Source organism: Myxocyprinus asiaticus, chromosome 3 (assembly GCF_019703515.2).
Source record: "Myxocyprinus asiaticus isolate MX2 ecotype Aquarium Trade chromosome 3, UBuf_Myxa_2, whole genome shotgun sequence".
Lineage (NCBI taxonomy): Eukaryota > Metazoa > Chordata > Actinopteri > Cypriniformes > Catostomidae > Myxocyprinus > Myxocyprinus asiaticus.
In genome coordinates this window covers 38,145,381-38,159,540 of record NC_059346.1, presented here as the reverse complement: position 1 = coordinate 38,159,540, position 14,160 = coordinate 38,145,381, and the positions used below count along the sequence as shown (strand labels likewise).

The window sequence follows — 14,160 nt, the reverse complement described above, 5'->3', positions numbered from 1 at the left end:
CTTGTTCAGCATTTGTTCAGCAAGTTTCATGATTCATCCCAAAGGCAGTTCTGATAGATGCATTATGTAATCTTGTGATCACAAGACAGTGAAAATAAGTTGAATTTTGTTTATGACAGTCATGAACTGTAGCTATGCAACCACAAACACAGAACACTTTAAGATGTGATGTTTGCTAATAAAGCTAGTGCAGCTCTGTGGGTACAGCTGGGAACATCCTAAAGGCAAAAGGTCACTGTTCACTTAAGCATCATCACAGTAAATGAGATGCAGAGGATGATTTCATGGTAAGATGTGTCTCTTTTGGGATTAATCATTTATTAAAACCAGGGGTTTTGATTTCCAGAAACCTCTGCTTGCAGTTTTTCATCTTTCCAATATGGCAGTATGACTTCAATTTGTCATTTTCAAGAAGTAACAAATTTCACTTGCACAAGGACAAATAAATCAGAATCAGATTTAATACGAAAAAAAAAAAAAAAAAGAATTTATTTGCTTTTTTCATTTGCTGTTGTTTTAAAATGTCTCCCTCTTACCTGATCCTCACTAGGTAAATACAACAGGAAATATGAGGTTATTATTTGAGGTTTCTTATTCATTAAAACCTGGTCTTGGTAATTGACACTTTCCTAAACCCTCTATAAATCAACAATCAAATATGCTGCAAATGCGACACAATGCAGTCCAAAGTACAATCAGACATTCCACTGAAAACAACTATACTATACATTTACATGTAGACGTTGTGACTTAGTCATATCTATACTTACAGTATATTTAAAAAAATGTACAGTATCACATTTTTGTGTCTCAGTGCAAAAGATGTTTAGAAAGAAAAGAAAACTAGATGCAAAGCAGTGCCCTTGGTACAGTATATCCACAAATAAATGTTCTTTCTTAGCATCCACGAACCACACACACACACACACACACACACACACACACACACACACAAACACACACACACAAAATAGGAAAAAAAAAAAAAGGAAAAAAACAATTTGGTCATTTCAGTGCCAGAAAACAATGAATAAATTAAATGACACATTGCTGAATTGTACAGTCACTGTCAAGTAGCAGCAGCAAAATCAGCTTTGACTTTTTAAACAATGCACTAACAACAGTGCATCGCTGTACTGACACAAACCATTCCAAGACACTAACAATGCAAACGATATTAACAATAATATTTATCCAAATAACAATGACAAAAACTTGTATATATATGTGTATGTGTGTGTTTAGTCAAAAGTTATTTACAGTGCATCAGTAAGTTCTCTGGCTTTGTTTTCCGTGTTTTTTAAATTCCAAAGGAAGGAGAGGAAAGGCAAATACAAGTCTGCGTCGCTAAACTCTGTTGAACATCATCAGCTGGTGCATATGCTGTTGATGGTAATGATAGCTGGGTCTACCAATCCCATTTCCTCGTGTTCGTTGACACAGAGTTGGTACCCACAGCCTCGCCGCCGTTTAAGGGGAGTGACTTTCACATCAGGTTTGGCACGTGGTGGCAGAAGGAAGCCAACGCTTCCAGCGATCAGCATGTGCCAGATGCTGTGGATGTAAAAGTAGTTCTCTTCCGTCTCCACAAAGGCATATAAGGCCACCGCTGATGTAGCAATTGTGGTGCCAGGGAACAGAAAAAACACCCAGCGCTTCCAGGTTGGAGGGTAACAGCGGCGCCGGCGGATGGTGCGCACAGTCTGAAGAAACACAAAGCAGGAGGCACATTTAGTCATGCATAAAAAAGCAGTCTTAAATGCACAAACAAAGTAAAATTCATGAATAAATAAGACACAAAGACACTCTGATGTCCACAAGCAAATGCACACACTTACAATGTTGGACATACAATTTATAGACATCATAGAAATTCAATTGTGCAACCTCCAGGGATGCTGATATTTATGAAAACAGTAAAGCATGCTGTCACCTCATGCTCCACATGCAGTCTTCACATTGCTCATGCTGTTACTTATATCATTATATGGCATTAAATCTAGGCTACAAGCAAAGTGTAGACCATATAGAGACACTCAGCTATCAGCTATTAACAGATGCATAACTCCATAACAGATGTAAACTCTGTGGTTAGAATTTGAGAGGCAAGTTATTGTTGTATTGCAGTAATTAATGCCTACTCCTCTGCACAGTTGGCACCAGTGTAAGAAAGGAACTTTTTTATGAAGGGGCAAAATTTGCCCCCCTGAATTGATTTTAAGAGGCTTTTTTTTTTATTTTTTTATTTATTTTTTTTTTAAAGAGGACATATTTTTAGAACAAGGTAAAAACAAACAGCGTGTTGTACATTTATTACAAACACTTTGTCTGAATGTCAATGGATTGAAATAAATTCTCAGTCTGAACAATTATGGCTGTTACCAAGCAAATTAAATCCCAAAAATTCACAAGAGCATAACACAATGAATAAACTTTAAATAGTTGGCCAGTCTCTACTGTCTACCATCATGGTAGATTTTCTATACATAATCACTGCTTGTTTTCAGAGCTGGTTTTAGTTTTTATTTTCATGATTAGCTACAAATTCAACAACACTCTCCTCTGAGACAGAGAATACAGATATCTGAAAGCTACACGTCACTATGGTGTCTGCAGAGGTGCATATAACTAGATAGGCCTTATAGAATATTTTGAAGTGTATAAAATATTAGATAACCGATGAATAAAAATAAAGTAATTCAGTATGGGCTTTTTTTATATATATCTTGGGCATTTCTGTCACTTTCAGAGGCATGTTTGCCCCACACCTTTGGTAACTTCCAATGTGATCACACAGGAAATCGACATGCATCTGAATGTTCATGTACCCTGAAATCGACCCCAATCTGCCGAATTACTGACAAGCGGGATCCCCCATCAGACATTTTGGCATAATATCAAATGTTGCACATGCTGTCTCTGAGAGGTGGGTTCTGGTCCCAAAAAGTATTTGTGTTTAAATGAACAATGATGATTGTGATTTGGATGTTGCATTTTGCTCTAAAGTAAAATTTTTACTCCACTGATGATTTAGGGTTGGGGTTTGGTTACGTGTGCATGGTTAATAAAATATGCATTCCTGTTGACTGTGTGACATCATAAATGTCATTCAATGGTTCGATATTGGGTAAGCATAGACCAATTTCAGCTGAAGAACTTTCGATCTCCTGTCTCCGAATTCACAGTTTGATTAGTCTGTAACTTTCAACCCTGGTTGGCACCGACCATCTTTGTCAATCAGACTTGCTCTACCTTTAGATAATCTCTAAGTCATACCTGCCTTCCTACTGACATTTCACTGAGAATGAAATGCTTTGTTTTTCTACCTTTCTGTCATGACATTTCAGTTAAAATGTTCCACTTGTTGACAGCATGTAGCCAATAGGACTTTGCCCCAGGTTACAATTTTTCAGCTAGGCTATATACAATGGGAATCTGTCTTATGACAGTATGGCAAGTCCCAAGATGGAAAGCATGGGATTGAAATGTCTATTTTTACAGCCAAGACACTTCAAATCCTATGATTGGTACCACTGTCCAGATGGCAACCATGCAAGGCAGTCAATCAAGCACACAGGAGACTGGTGACGACTCAATCAAACTCTGACGCATGCAGGAAGGTCCTCTGAGACATTTCAAATCTTCTATTCCCTCTGATTCCTGATTCTGCTCCAGCTTTAGCCCACATTCCTGTGTAAATTGTAACCAAAGTTACAAAAGTGAAACTTTATAATTGCTGAGAAATTTCATTCTCTGTCCTCTGTCACATTGCAGTCACTATTATCTGAAAATATTTCAATCGGCTCTTAAAGCCACAATACAGATTAAGTCATTTTCCCATTCAATTTAAAGAGCACACTCAATCCTCTCTTTTGCCGATTGTGCAGTTTGTTGAATTTACTGATCAAGCAGCCTTGACAGTTATTATTCATTAATTTCTCTATCAAAAGTGCATTTTATGGATTTTTCTGATGATACACTATATTGCCAAAAGTATTAGCTCACCCATCCAAATAATTGAATTCAGGTGTTCCAATCACTTCCATGGCCACAGGTGTATAAAAAGAAGCACCTAGGCATGCAGACTGCTTCTACAAACATTTGTGAAAGAATGGGCCGCTCTCAGGAGCTCAGTGAATTCCAGCGTGGTACTGTGATAGGATGCCACCTGTGCAACAAGTCCAGTCGTGAAATTTCCTCGCTACTAAATATTCCACAGTCAACTGTCAGTGGTATTATAACAAAGTGGAAGCGATTGGGAATGACAGCAACTCAGCCACGAAGTGGTAGGCCATGTAAAATGACAGAGCGGGGTCAGCGGATGCTGAGGCGCATAGTGCACAGAGGTCGCCAACTTTCTGCAGAGTCAATCGCTACAGACCTCCAAAGTTCATGTGGCCTTCAGATTAGCTCAAGAACAGTGCGTAGAGAGCTTCATGGAATGGGTTTCCATGGCCGAGCAGCTGCATCCAAGCCATACATCACCAAGTGCAATGCAAAGCGTCGGATGCAGTGGTGTAAAGCACGCCGCCACTGGACTCTAGAGCAGTGGAGATGCGTTCTCTGGAGTGACGAATCACGCTTCTCCATCTGGCAATCTGATGGACAAGTCTGGGTTTGGCGGTTGCCAGGAGAACGGTACTTGTCTGACTGCATTGTGCCAACTGTGAAGTTTGGTGGAGGGGGATTATGGTGTGGGGTTGTTTTTCAGGAGCTGGGCTTGGCCCCTTAGTTCCAGTGAAAGGAACTCTGAATGCTTCAGCATACCAAGAGATTTTGGACAATTCCATGCTCCCAACTTTGTGGGAACAGTTTGGGGATGGCCCCTTCCTGTTCCAACATGACTGCGCACCAGGGCACAAAGCAAGGTCCATAAAGACATGGATGAGCGAGTTTGGTGTGGAAGAACTTGACTGGCCTGCACAGAGTCCTGACCTCAACCCGATAGAGCACCTTTGGGATGAATTAGAGCGAAGACTGTGAGCCAGGCCTTCTCGTCCAACATCAGTGTCTGACCTCACAAATGCGCTTCTGGAAGAATGGTCAAAAATTCCCATAAACACACTCCTAAACCTTGTGGAAAGCCTTCCCAGAAGAGTTGAAGCTGTTATCGCTGCAAAGGGTGGGCCGACGTCATAATAAACCCTATGGATTAAGAATGGGATGTCACTTAAGTTCATATGCGTCTAAAGGCAGATGAGCAAATACTTTTGGCAATATAGTGTATGTAAGCTGTAATTCACTCAGCTTTTATTAACCCCAACACCCATTCAATCATTGTGCTTAGGTTTTATAATTTACTTGTCTATTTTCTATGCAGATATTAGTATTTTACAATGAGTTACATAATTGTGACAAATAAAAATATAAACTACATACCTAAAAGTTTAGGAACTACTGTACACCTACTCACAGGGTTGGGAGGGTTACTTTGAAATGTATTCCATTACAGATTACAGAATACATGCTGTAAAATGTAATTTGTAACATATTTTGTTAGATTACTCAAGGTCAGTAACATATTCTAAATACTTTGGATTACTTCTTCAGCACTGGTAGATTTTTTTCACTAGTTTTGACTATAAAAACTCTGCCAGTACAGTAAGACAAAATACACATGTTAAAAATACATTCTCTGAAAAACCTAAACATCTTATGTAATGTTGTTTCTAAAATAAGATCAATCAATTGTTTTAAGGATTTTTAGATATTTTTACAGGAAAACAATACAAAAATGATTATCAAGAATAAGATTTTTGCCCTAATATCAAAGGTCGTACTAGAAAAAAAGAAATTATGATCCAACGTGAATTTTCTTGATAAAAAAATATGATCGTGCCTGGTAACGTGCATGTAAAATGGCTAGAAATAGCATTTTAGCTTAGCGTAAAGCTGACAATTTACACAAGGCTTATTTCTATTTCTTCTGCTCCAAACTTACTTCAAACTTCTCTGTCTGCTCGTATGAATGTAACACATCATAAGAAAGTGTTTCACTGCTGTTCAAATGCACTTTGGATCGCATCATTTATATGTATAAATGTTTTCCATCTGAAAGGACTTTATATTAAATGAAACAAATGACAATAAAATGCAAAGTAATCTCTTCAGTAATCAAAATAATTTTTGAATGTAACTGTATTCTAATTACCAATTATTTAAATTGTAACTGTAGTGGAATACAGTTACTTATATATTGTATTTTAAATACGTATTCCCGTTACATGTATTCCGCTACTCCCCAACCCTGCCTACTCATTCATGCAATTATCTAATCAGCCAATCATGTGGCAGCAGTGTAATGCATACAATCATGCAGATACGGGTCAGGATCTTCACTTAATGTTTACATCAACCATCATAATGGGTAAAAAATTTGATCTCAGTGATTTCAACCATAGCATGATTGTTGGTGCCAGACAGGCTGGTTTGAGTATTTCTGTAACTGCTGATCTCCTGGGATTTCCACGCACAGACGTTTCTAGAGTTTACTCAAAATGGTGCAAAAAACAAAAAAATCCAGTGAGCAGCAGTTCTGCAGACAGAAGAGAGAGGCCAACGGAGAATGGCCAGACTGGTTCGAATTGACAGGAAGGCTACGGTTACTCAGATAACCACTCTGTACCATTGTAGTGAGCAGAAAAGCATCTCAGAATGCACAACACGTCGAACCTTAAGGCGGATGGGCTATATCAGCAGAAGACCATTTCGGGCACTTTAGTAGGACCATAGTGTTCCTAATAAAGTGCTCAGTGAGTGTATGTGGACACCACCCACACAATAACAAAACACCATATTTGTTCTCACCTCCATTCATTTCCTTTAAAATAAAAGCCTCTTCATGGCACAACACTGCAAACCCCAGATGTGTCTGACTTCACACCATGTACTGACTATTGATGAGGATTATCCTCAAAATTTGCTTGATTCCCATGTGTTCCTTTTTACTTTCACATATATTTCACTTTTGATGGCTACTTTTTGGACAGAAAGGTTGGAATCCAACACATTCTCAAACAGTACAGACAGAACCTGAGAATGAATCACTCTTTTAACTGGCTCTGAGGGATAAAAACAATTGTTTTTTAAAGAATTCATCAACAGAGCTGGATATACTTTCAGATATTGATTGAATGATGCATAAATTGATGGCTGGGCACTTGGCAAAGCAGGAACATCATACTTCAACACCAGTCAGCATACCTTTGGAGCTTTGCTTTTAAAGAAATGCTACATTTCATATTTTTCACAAATGTGCTGCTATACTCATCATAATAGTAATTGTTTTTCAGTAGTCATTTGACATTTTGTCTTTGATATGCTACACCATGCATGCAGATTTGTGAATATATCCTCAACACAGAACAGGAGCTTGGTAAGAAATGGCATAGTTAGTCCAAAGAACAAGATGTGCCATTTAGAGTTCTCGCTCTTCTCTCAGTATTAAAAAAAGGTCTTTTTATGCAATTTTACAGCATTCTATAAGAAACTGGCCTTTCAGATAAAATCCTTCCAGTATTGGAGCAAATCTCCTGCTTAGCAATAATGACTTATCTAAGAGATTATGCATTTTTATGAGAAAAGACTCGGGATGACTGGAATTTATACAACTGTATATATGTTTAAATCATTTGGTGTAAGCCCCATCCTATGGTTCATGCTGGTAATTGCTTGTTTCTGTGTTCGCAGTGAGAGATGGAGGAAATAAAAAGGGGCCAGACCTCAGAGTGTGGAGAGAGAGTGAGACAGACACCCGAAGCTGTTTGTGTATTACCTGCTGTCATGGAAGCTACACCATTGCGTTTAATGTGAATGTGTTTTTGTTTTGTGTTGAATAAACAGTGACATTCCTGAGTTGGAAATATCATCTCATGCTTCCTCGTTTAATTGAACCCGTTACAGAAAGATACAGAGTCTTCCTGCTAGAACTACCGCTTATGGTTCTATTTCTATCGGAAAAGACTCATGATGATTGGAATTAATACAAATGTAGATATATTTAGATCATTTGGCCTAAATATATATATATATATATATATATATATATATATATATATATATATATATATATATATATACATATATATAAAATACATTAGGCTCAGGACAACAACCAAGACTTCCGAAAGTACAGGACAAATCTAAAAGAAGAATAAATATAAATGAATGTTGCAAATATAAGCCTGTCTATGACTGTACAAACATGCTACTATTGTGCCATACCCTGCAGAAGGGTAGGCTAGCTTATGAGAATTTCTAAGCCCCTGTGAATGGGTGAGCCTTGTTTGTGCTATATCTTTGTAGAAGGGTAAACAATGTTTGTGATTGAGCCCTTGCAAAAGGGGTGGGCATTGTTTGTTTACTACCCCTGCAAAAGGACAAACAACATTGTGTTGAGCTTTACAATAAGGGTGACATCATATGGGCTATACCCCTTCAGGAGGACAAACAACATTTTGCTTTTGAGCCCTGTGATAAGGGCGACGTTGTATATGCAATACCCCTGCAAAAGGACAAACAACATTTGCATTTGAGCCCCACAATAAGGGCAACGTTGTTTATGCAATACCCTTGCCAAAGGATAAACAGCATTTTGCTTTTGAGCCCTATGACAAGGGCGAGTATTGTTTGTCGTGTTGTTACCCGTGTGGCGGAATGCATCACCTAAACATGATCAGTGAGAACTGAGCACTCTATTAAAATAAAATATACACTTGAAAAGTTATACTGTTGCAGTATAAGGAATATGATCTACAGAGAATTGAGAACATTGATAGCAGAAAGCCTAGAACCCCAACAACCACCAGCTATATGCATGGATATTTGTTCCCCCAAAAGAAGAATAGGCGGAGAACTTAGCTATTTTCCTGATGGAGTGTGAACATCATGGTGAGAAGGCCACAATGTATAATCCAACATGAGGCAACTGTTGCTTGAAAAAGTGAGGCATAGTGTGTGACATGATTCTGTGTTTCACTCACATGTGAGTGAGTGAAAACAATGAGGCATTACGAGCATTGAAATGCAGCTGTCCAAGCTTATAAATCAGAGGCTGGATTGTGATTGGATGAGATGCCTGACTGAAAGCATAAAGATCCTGAGTCATCCTGATAGAGCTACTGCTTATGCTTCAATTTCCCAAATATTTGCATTCACATACTGTTAAGAGATTCCCATTTAATTTGCAAAATTTCGATATAAAGGATCTTCATGAAGCACAAAGATTAAGATCCACTGGACTGAGAGTCACGCGGCGCCATGCGAGGTTCAGAAGTGTGAACGGCAAGCTCTGCGCACTTTGCTAGTTTTAATACTTTTTGTGTCATAAACCGGTGAGATTCGATACACCCTGTTCCATAACTGTTCTATGAAGACAATATGTCAAAGAATTAAAAATCCTCGGGCTCTGGCGACATTAAAAGACACTTACGTGCTCAAGCTGAAGCCCCTGAGCAAAGTCCTTGGACCACGGACACAATTTGGATGGTGCGGTGAAAGAGATTCAGTGTCAACTGTCAAACATGTCGGTAATGCAAGGCGGACTTGGAATGCATTTGGGAAAAGTTGTAAGACCGTAACCGGCGAAACAACTTCTGAATTGTTGGAATTCCAGAGCGAGCAGAGGGTCAAAATATGGTGGAATTTCTGGATGGGCTCTTTCCGAGTCTGCTCGACATAACAGGCCATAAGCTGGAAATCGAGCGAGCTCACAGGGTTCCGGCTTGGCGATCCGCTGAGGGAGACAGGCCCCGATCAATTCTGGCCAAATTTCTGAGATCATCCGATAAAGATCTTGTATTACGCGAGGCGAGGAGTAAAGGAAGGCTTTCTTGGAAGAACCACAACATTTTCTTGTTCCCAGACTTCCCAGTGCGAATTTGACAGGAGAGAAATTTGATAGATTCAAGGAATGCAAGAAACTCTTACATCAATGGAAGGTCGCTTTTGCACTGATGTTCCCAGCCAAATTGAGAATAGATGCTAAGGATGGCAGCAAAGTATTTACATGTACTCAACAAGCATTGTCCTTCATAAAGTCAATGGAATGAGTAAGTCATTGTATGATTCTCACGTTGCAGCCGAGTGGGCCTGACTCACTGAACATTCACTTGACCGTCCGAGGAAACTGGGCACCTTTTTTGTTTCTTTTTGTGCTGGTTCCACCTAGCGTCTGGAGTTTGTTTTGTGTAGTAACACTCCTTCAAGAAACTCTTGCATCGACGGAGGGTCGATTTTGCACTGATGTTCCCAGCCAGGTTGAGAATAGATGCTAAGGATGGCCGCAAAGTATTTACATGTCCCCAACAAGCATTGTCCTTCATAAAGTCAATGGAATGATTAAGTCTTTGTGTGGTGCTCGAGTTGCAGCCGAGTGGGCCTGACTCACTGAACATTCACTTGACTGTCCAAGGAAACTGGGTGACTTTTTTGTTTCTTTTTGTGCTGGTTCCGCCTAGCGGCTGTAGTTTGTTTTGTGTAGTAACACTCCTTCGGGACAGTGTTGTGGATGAATCTGCACATTCATTGTGCTTATACCTCCTATTGGCTGGAGTTTGTTTTGTGGAGTATTTTTTGCAGGACATTGGATAGATTAGGTCATCTGTTGTACTCATGTAACAGCCGGCTAACTGAACATTCGTTTAACTGCCCGAGGAAACTGAACGGCTTTTTTTTGTGCTTGTTCCGCTAGCAGCTGAAGCTTGTTTTGTGGAGGAACATGCCTTGGGGACAGTTATGTGGATGAATCTACACTTTCTTTGAGTTTATTCTGCCTATTGGCTGGAGTTTGTTTTATAGATTTTCTTCTGTTATGTAATTTTGTCTCACAATATTTGTATAGAAACACCAGACTTGAGCAATACGATGGCAAAATTGTTGCAGGGGCTCTCATAGGCATACATGGACTGTTTGAGTTTAGAGGGATGGATGCCGGTTGGTGCTGTTTTTCATTTTTCTGTTTGTTTGGTTCTGGGGAATGTTCAGGGTTTGATTAATGCACTAATGTTGGAATGTGGTCTTTATAATTTTGTTTTTGACACACAATATATTTTACCTAATATGTCAAAATGTCAAATGTTAATTTGAGTGGATTGTCTCTCTCCATGTGGAATGTGAATGGGTTGGGGCACCCCATAAAAAGAAGGAAGGTTATTTCTTTTCTTAAATGAAAGAAATATGATATAGTGTTTCTTCAAGAAATGCATCTTTCCCCACAGGAAGCTGAAAATTTGGGAAGATATGGGGTGGGCATGTTTTCTTTAGTGCTGGCTCAAGTAAGAGCAGGGGAGTCATTACGTTGATAAGTAAACATCTACAGTTCAAATGTCTCAAACAGAGTAAAGATAAATTAGGAAAAGTCATTATTGTTTTAGCAGAAATTCAGGGGCAAAGGTTGATTTTGGCTAATATTTATGCACCTAATGCTGATGATCAGGGCTATTTTATAGATCTTGAAGGGATGTTGCAAGCTGCTGGCACCCCTCATTATATAATATTGGGAGGAGACTGGATCAGTCTGATTCTTAAAAAGGACAAAGATCCAAGTGAGTGTAAGAGTTACTGTCCAATTTCCCTGATCCAGCTAGACGTTAAAATATTGTCAAAAATTTTGGCTAATCAATTAAGTAAAGTTGTGATATCTCTTATACATATAGGTCAGGTGGGGTTTATTCAGGGCCGCAGCTCTTCTGATAACATTAGTCGTTTCATCAATATCATGTGGTCAGTGGCGAAAGATCAGACTCCGGTCGCTGCCATCTCACTTGACGTCAAAAAGGCTTTTGATAAGGTAGAATGGGATTATCTTTTTAAGATTTTGGAAATGTACGGGTTTAGGAGTATGTTTATTGCATGGATTAAGTTACTTTATAGACACCCGGTAGTGGCGGTACAAACAAATGGATTAATTTCCGATTATTTAACTCTGCATAGAGGCACCCGTCCTCTTTCCCCATTATTGTTCTGTCTTGCCCTGGAACAATTAACAGCCACAATAAGAAAGGAGGATGATTTTCCAGGGGTGATGTCGGGAGGTGTGGTGCATAAGCTTCTGCTTTACGTAGATTATATTTTATTATTTGTATCTGACCCTTCTAGATCTATGCCTTGCCTCCACAGAATTATTAATTCCTTTTCTAAGTTCTCAGGATACAGAGTCAATTGGTCTAAATCTGAAGCTTTGGCTCTGACAGCATACTGCCCAGTAACAGCTTTTCAGCCAGGTGCCTTCCAGTGGCCCCAACAGGGCATTAAGTAATTTGGGCATTTTATAAAATCTGTCTGATTTAATTAGAGTTAATTTTGACCCCTTAATAAAAAGTTTTTCGAGAGATGTGGGCAGGTGGGCTTCATTACATTTATCTATGATTGAGAAGGTTAATGCTATTAAAATGAATTGTATTACAAAATTTAACTACCTGCTACAATCTCTCCCTGTAGATGTCCCCCTCTCTTATTTCAAGCAATTTGATAGCTTAGCAAAGTCCTTCATTTGGAATGGTAAGCGTCCCAGATTACATTTCAACAAGTAACATAGGCCGATTGACAAAGGTGGGCTAGGCCTACCCAAGATTTTGTTTTATTATTATGCATTCATTCTCAGACATTTGGCTCATTAGTTGATTCCACCTGAGAGAGCCCCTCCCTGGTTTTGTATTGAACAGGAAGTTCTTACCCCTATTTCGCCATTGCAAAGCCTTTCTATCAAACTAATCGGAGAAGTTAAGTTACACCCCGTTATCTCGCATTTGCACTCGGTATGGACAAAAGTGTCCAGAGTGTTTAAGTCAGACATTTATTTAAATGTTCCCTTGAGCATATGGCAGAACCCAAAATTATGTATTAATAAGTCCCCTTTCTGTTGGTCAGAGTGGATTGTGAGGGAGGTTAATACGCTCAGTGACTTATATGAGAGTGGGGTGTTGAGATCTTTTGAAAATTTGGTTCAACATTTTGGGATTCCCAGATCTCAGTTTTATAGGTATTTACAGCTGCACCACCTGCTCTGTACTATTTTTGGGAGTAGCATACACCCCCCTTAAGTGGCAGATACTCTGGGAATGGTGATTACTGCTTTTGGAAAAGGTCATGAGGCATCAGTGTATTACTCCCTGCTAATTCAGAGTCTGGGGGATGGAGCTTTAACTTCTATCAAGAGATTATGGGAGAAAGATTTCAACTTGGTATTGGAGGAGGGAGTGTGGGCTAGGATTCAAAAAAACGTCAAGTCTGCATCTAGAGATGCAAGGGTGCGCCTTATGCAATTCAAGATTTTACACAGATTGTATTGGACCCCTTCTAGATTGTATAGGCTTGGTCTAATAGACACATCCACCTGTTGGCGATGCCAATCAGAGGATGTAGACACAGCCCATATTTTTTGGTGGTGTGTTGAGATCCAGGAATTCTGGTTGAAGGTTCAAAGTTTTGTGTGTGACGTGTTGGGCAATCGGGTTTCGTTTTGCCCCAGACTCTGTGTTTTGGGGGATTGGGCGGTCATCGATGTGGGGAACTGACACATAGAGAGTTGGGTTCTGACCAGTGTGATGATCGGCAGGCAGATTATTTTGAGGGGTTGGAGGTCAGCTGGAGCACCCCCATTTCGGGAGTGGTGCATGGAGATGGGGAGGTTGGTGGCTTTTGAGGAGGTGTCATTTGGAAGACGGGGTAACTTGGTTTTGTTTGTTGGGAAATGGGGCAACTATTTGGAGTTTTTGGAGGGCTCTCAGGGTGGGGTGGTGGAGAGAGTAGTATAGTTTTAAATGTATATGATTGTTATATATATATATATATATATATATTTTTGTTTGTGTGTTTGTTTGCTTTTTTGTTTATATACTCATGTGTGGCCACAGGGATGTTTGTTGAGGGTCAGGGCGGGGTTGGGGATTGGGAGGGGGAGGGGTGGTTGTGGGGTTTAAATGTTGATTCTATGTATATATGTTTTGCATTTCTTTATTTATTGTAAGAATCAATAAAACATTTTAATTACAAAAAAGACCACTGGATTGAAATGTTGCAAAATAAATGGGAATATCATAACAATGTGTGGACATATTTCTTTAATTTATTGTAATGCTTCGTCATTTGATCTGGCACCCGTTTAAGTGTTATTTGATATCTGTACTAAGTATTTGTAAGTAAATAGTTGTGCTGCCATGA

At 39.3% G+C, this 14,160-nt stretch overlaps 1 protein-coding gene across 1 annotated transcript in view; it reads right to left on the bottom strand.

The window, feature by feature from the left end:
• Nucleotides 1-518: 518 nt before the first annotated feature.
• Nucleotides 519-14,160, bottom strand: part of LOC127424495 (transmembrane protein 8B-like) — a 251,801-nt gene continuing 238,159 nt past the window's right edge. Inside the window, exon 13 of the mRNA XM_051669777.1 lies at nucleotides 519-1,703. Within this exon, the coding sequence (XP_051525737.1) occupies nucleotides 1,368-1,703 (336 nt within the window). The 3' untranslated portion in view covers nucleotides 519-1,367. The remainder of the gene's footprint in view (nucleotides 1,704-14,160) is intronic.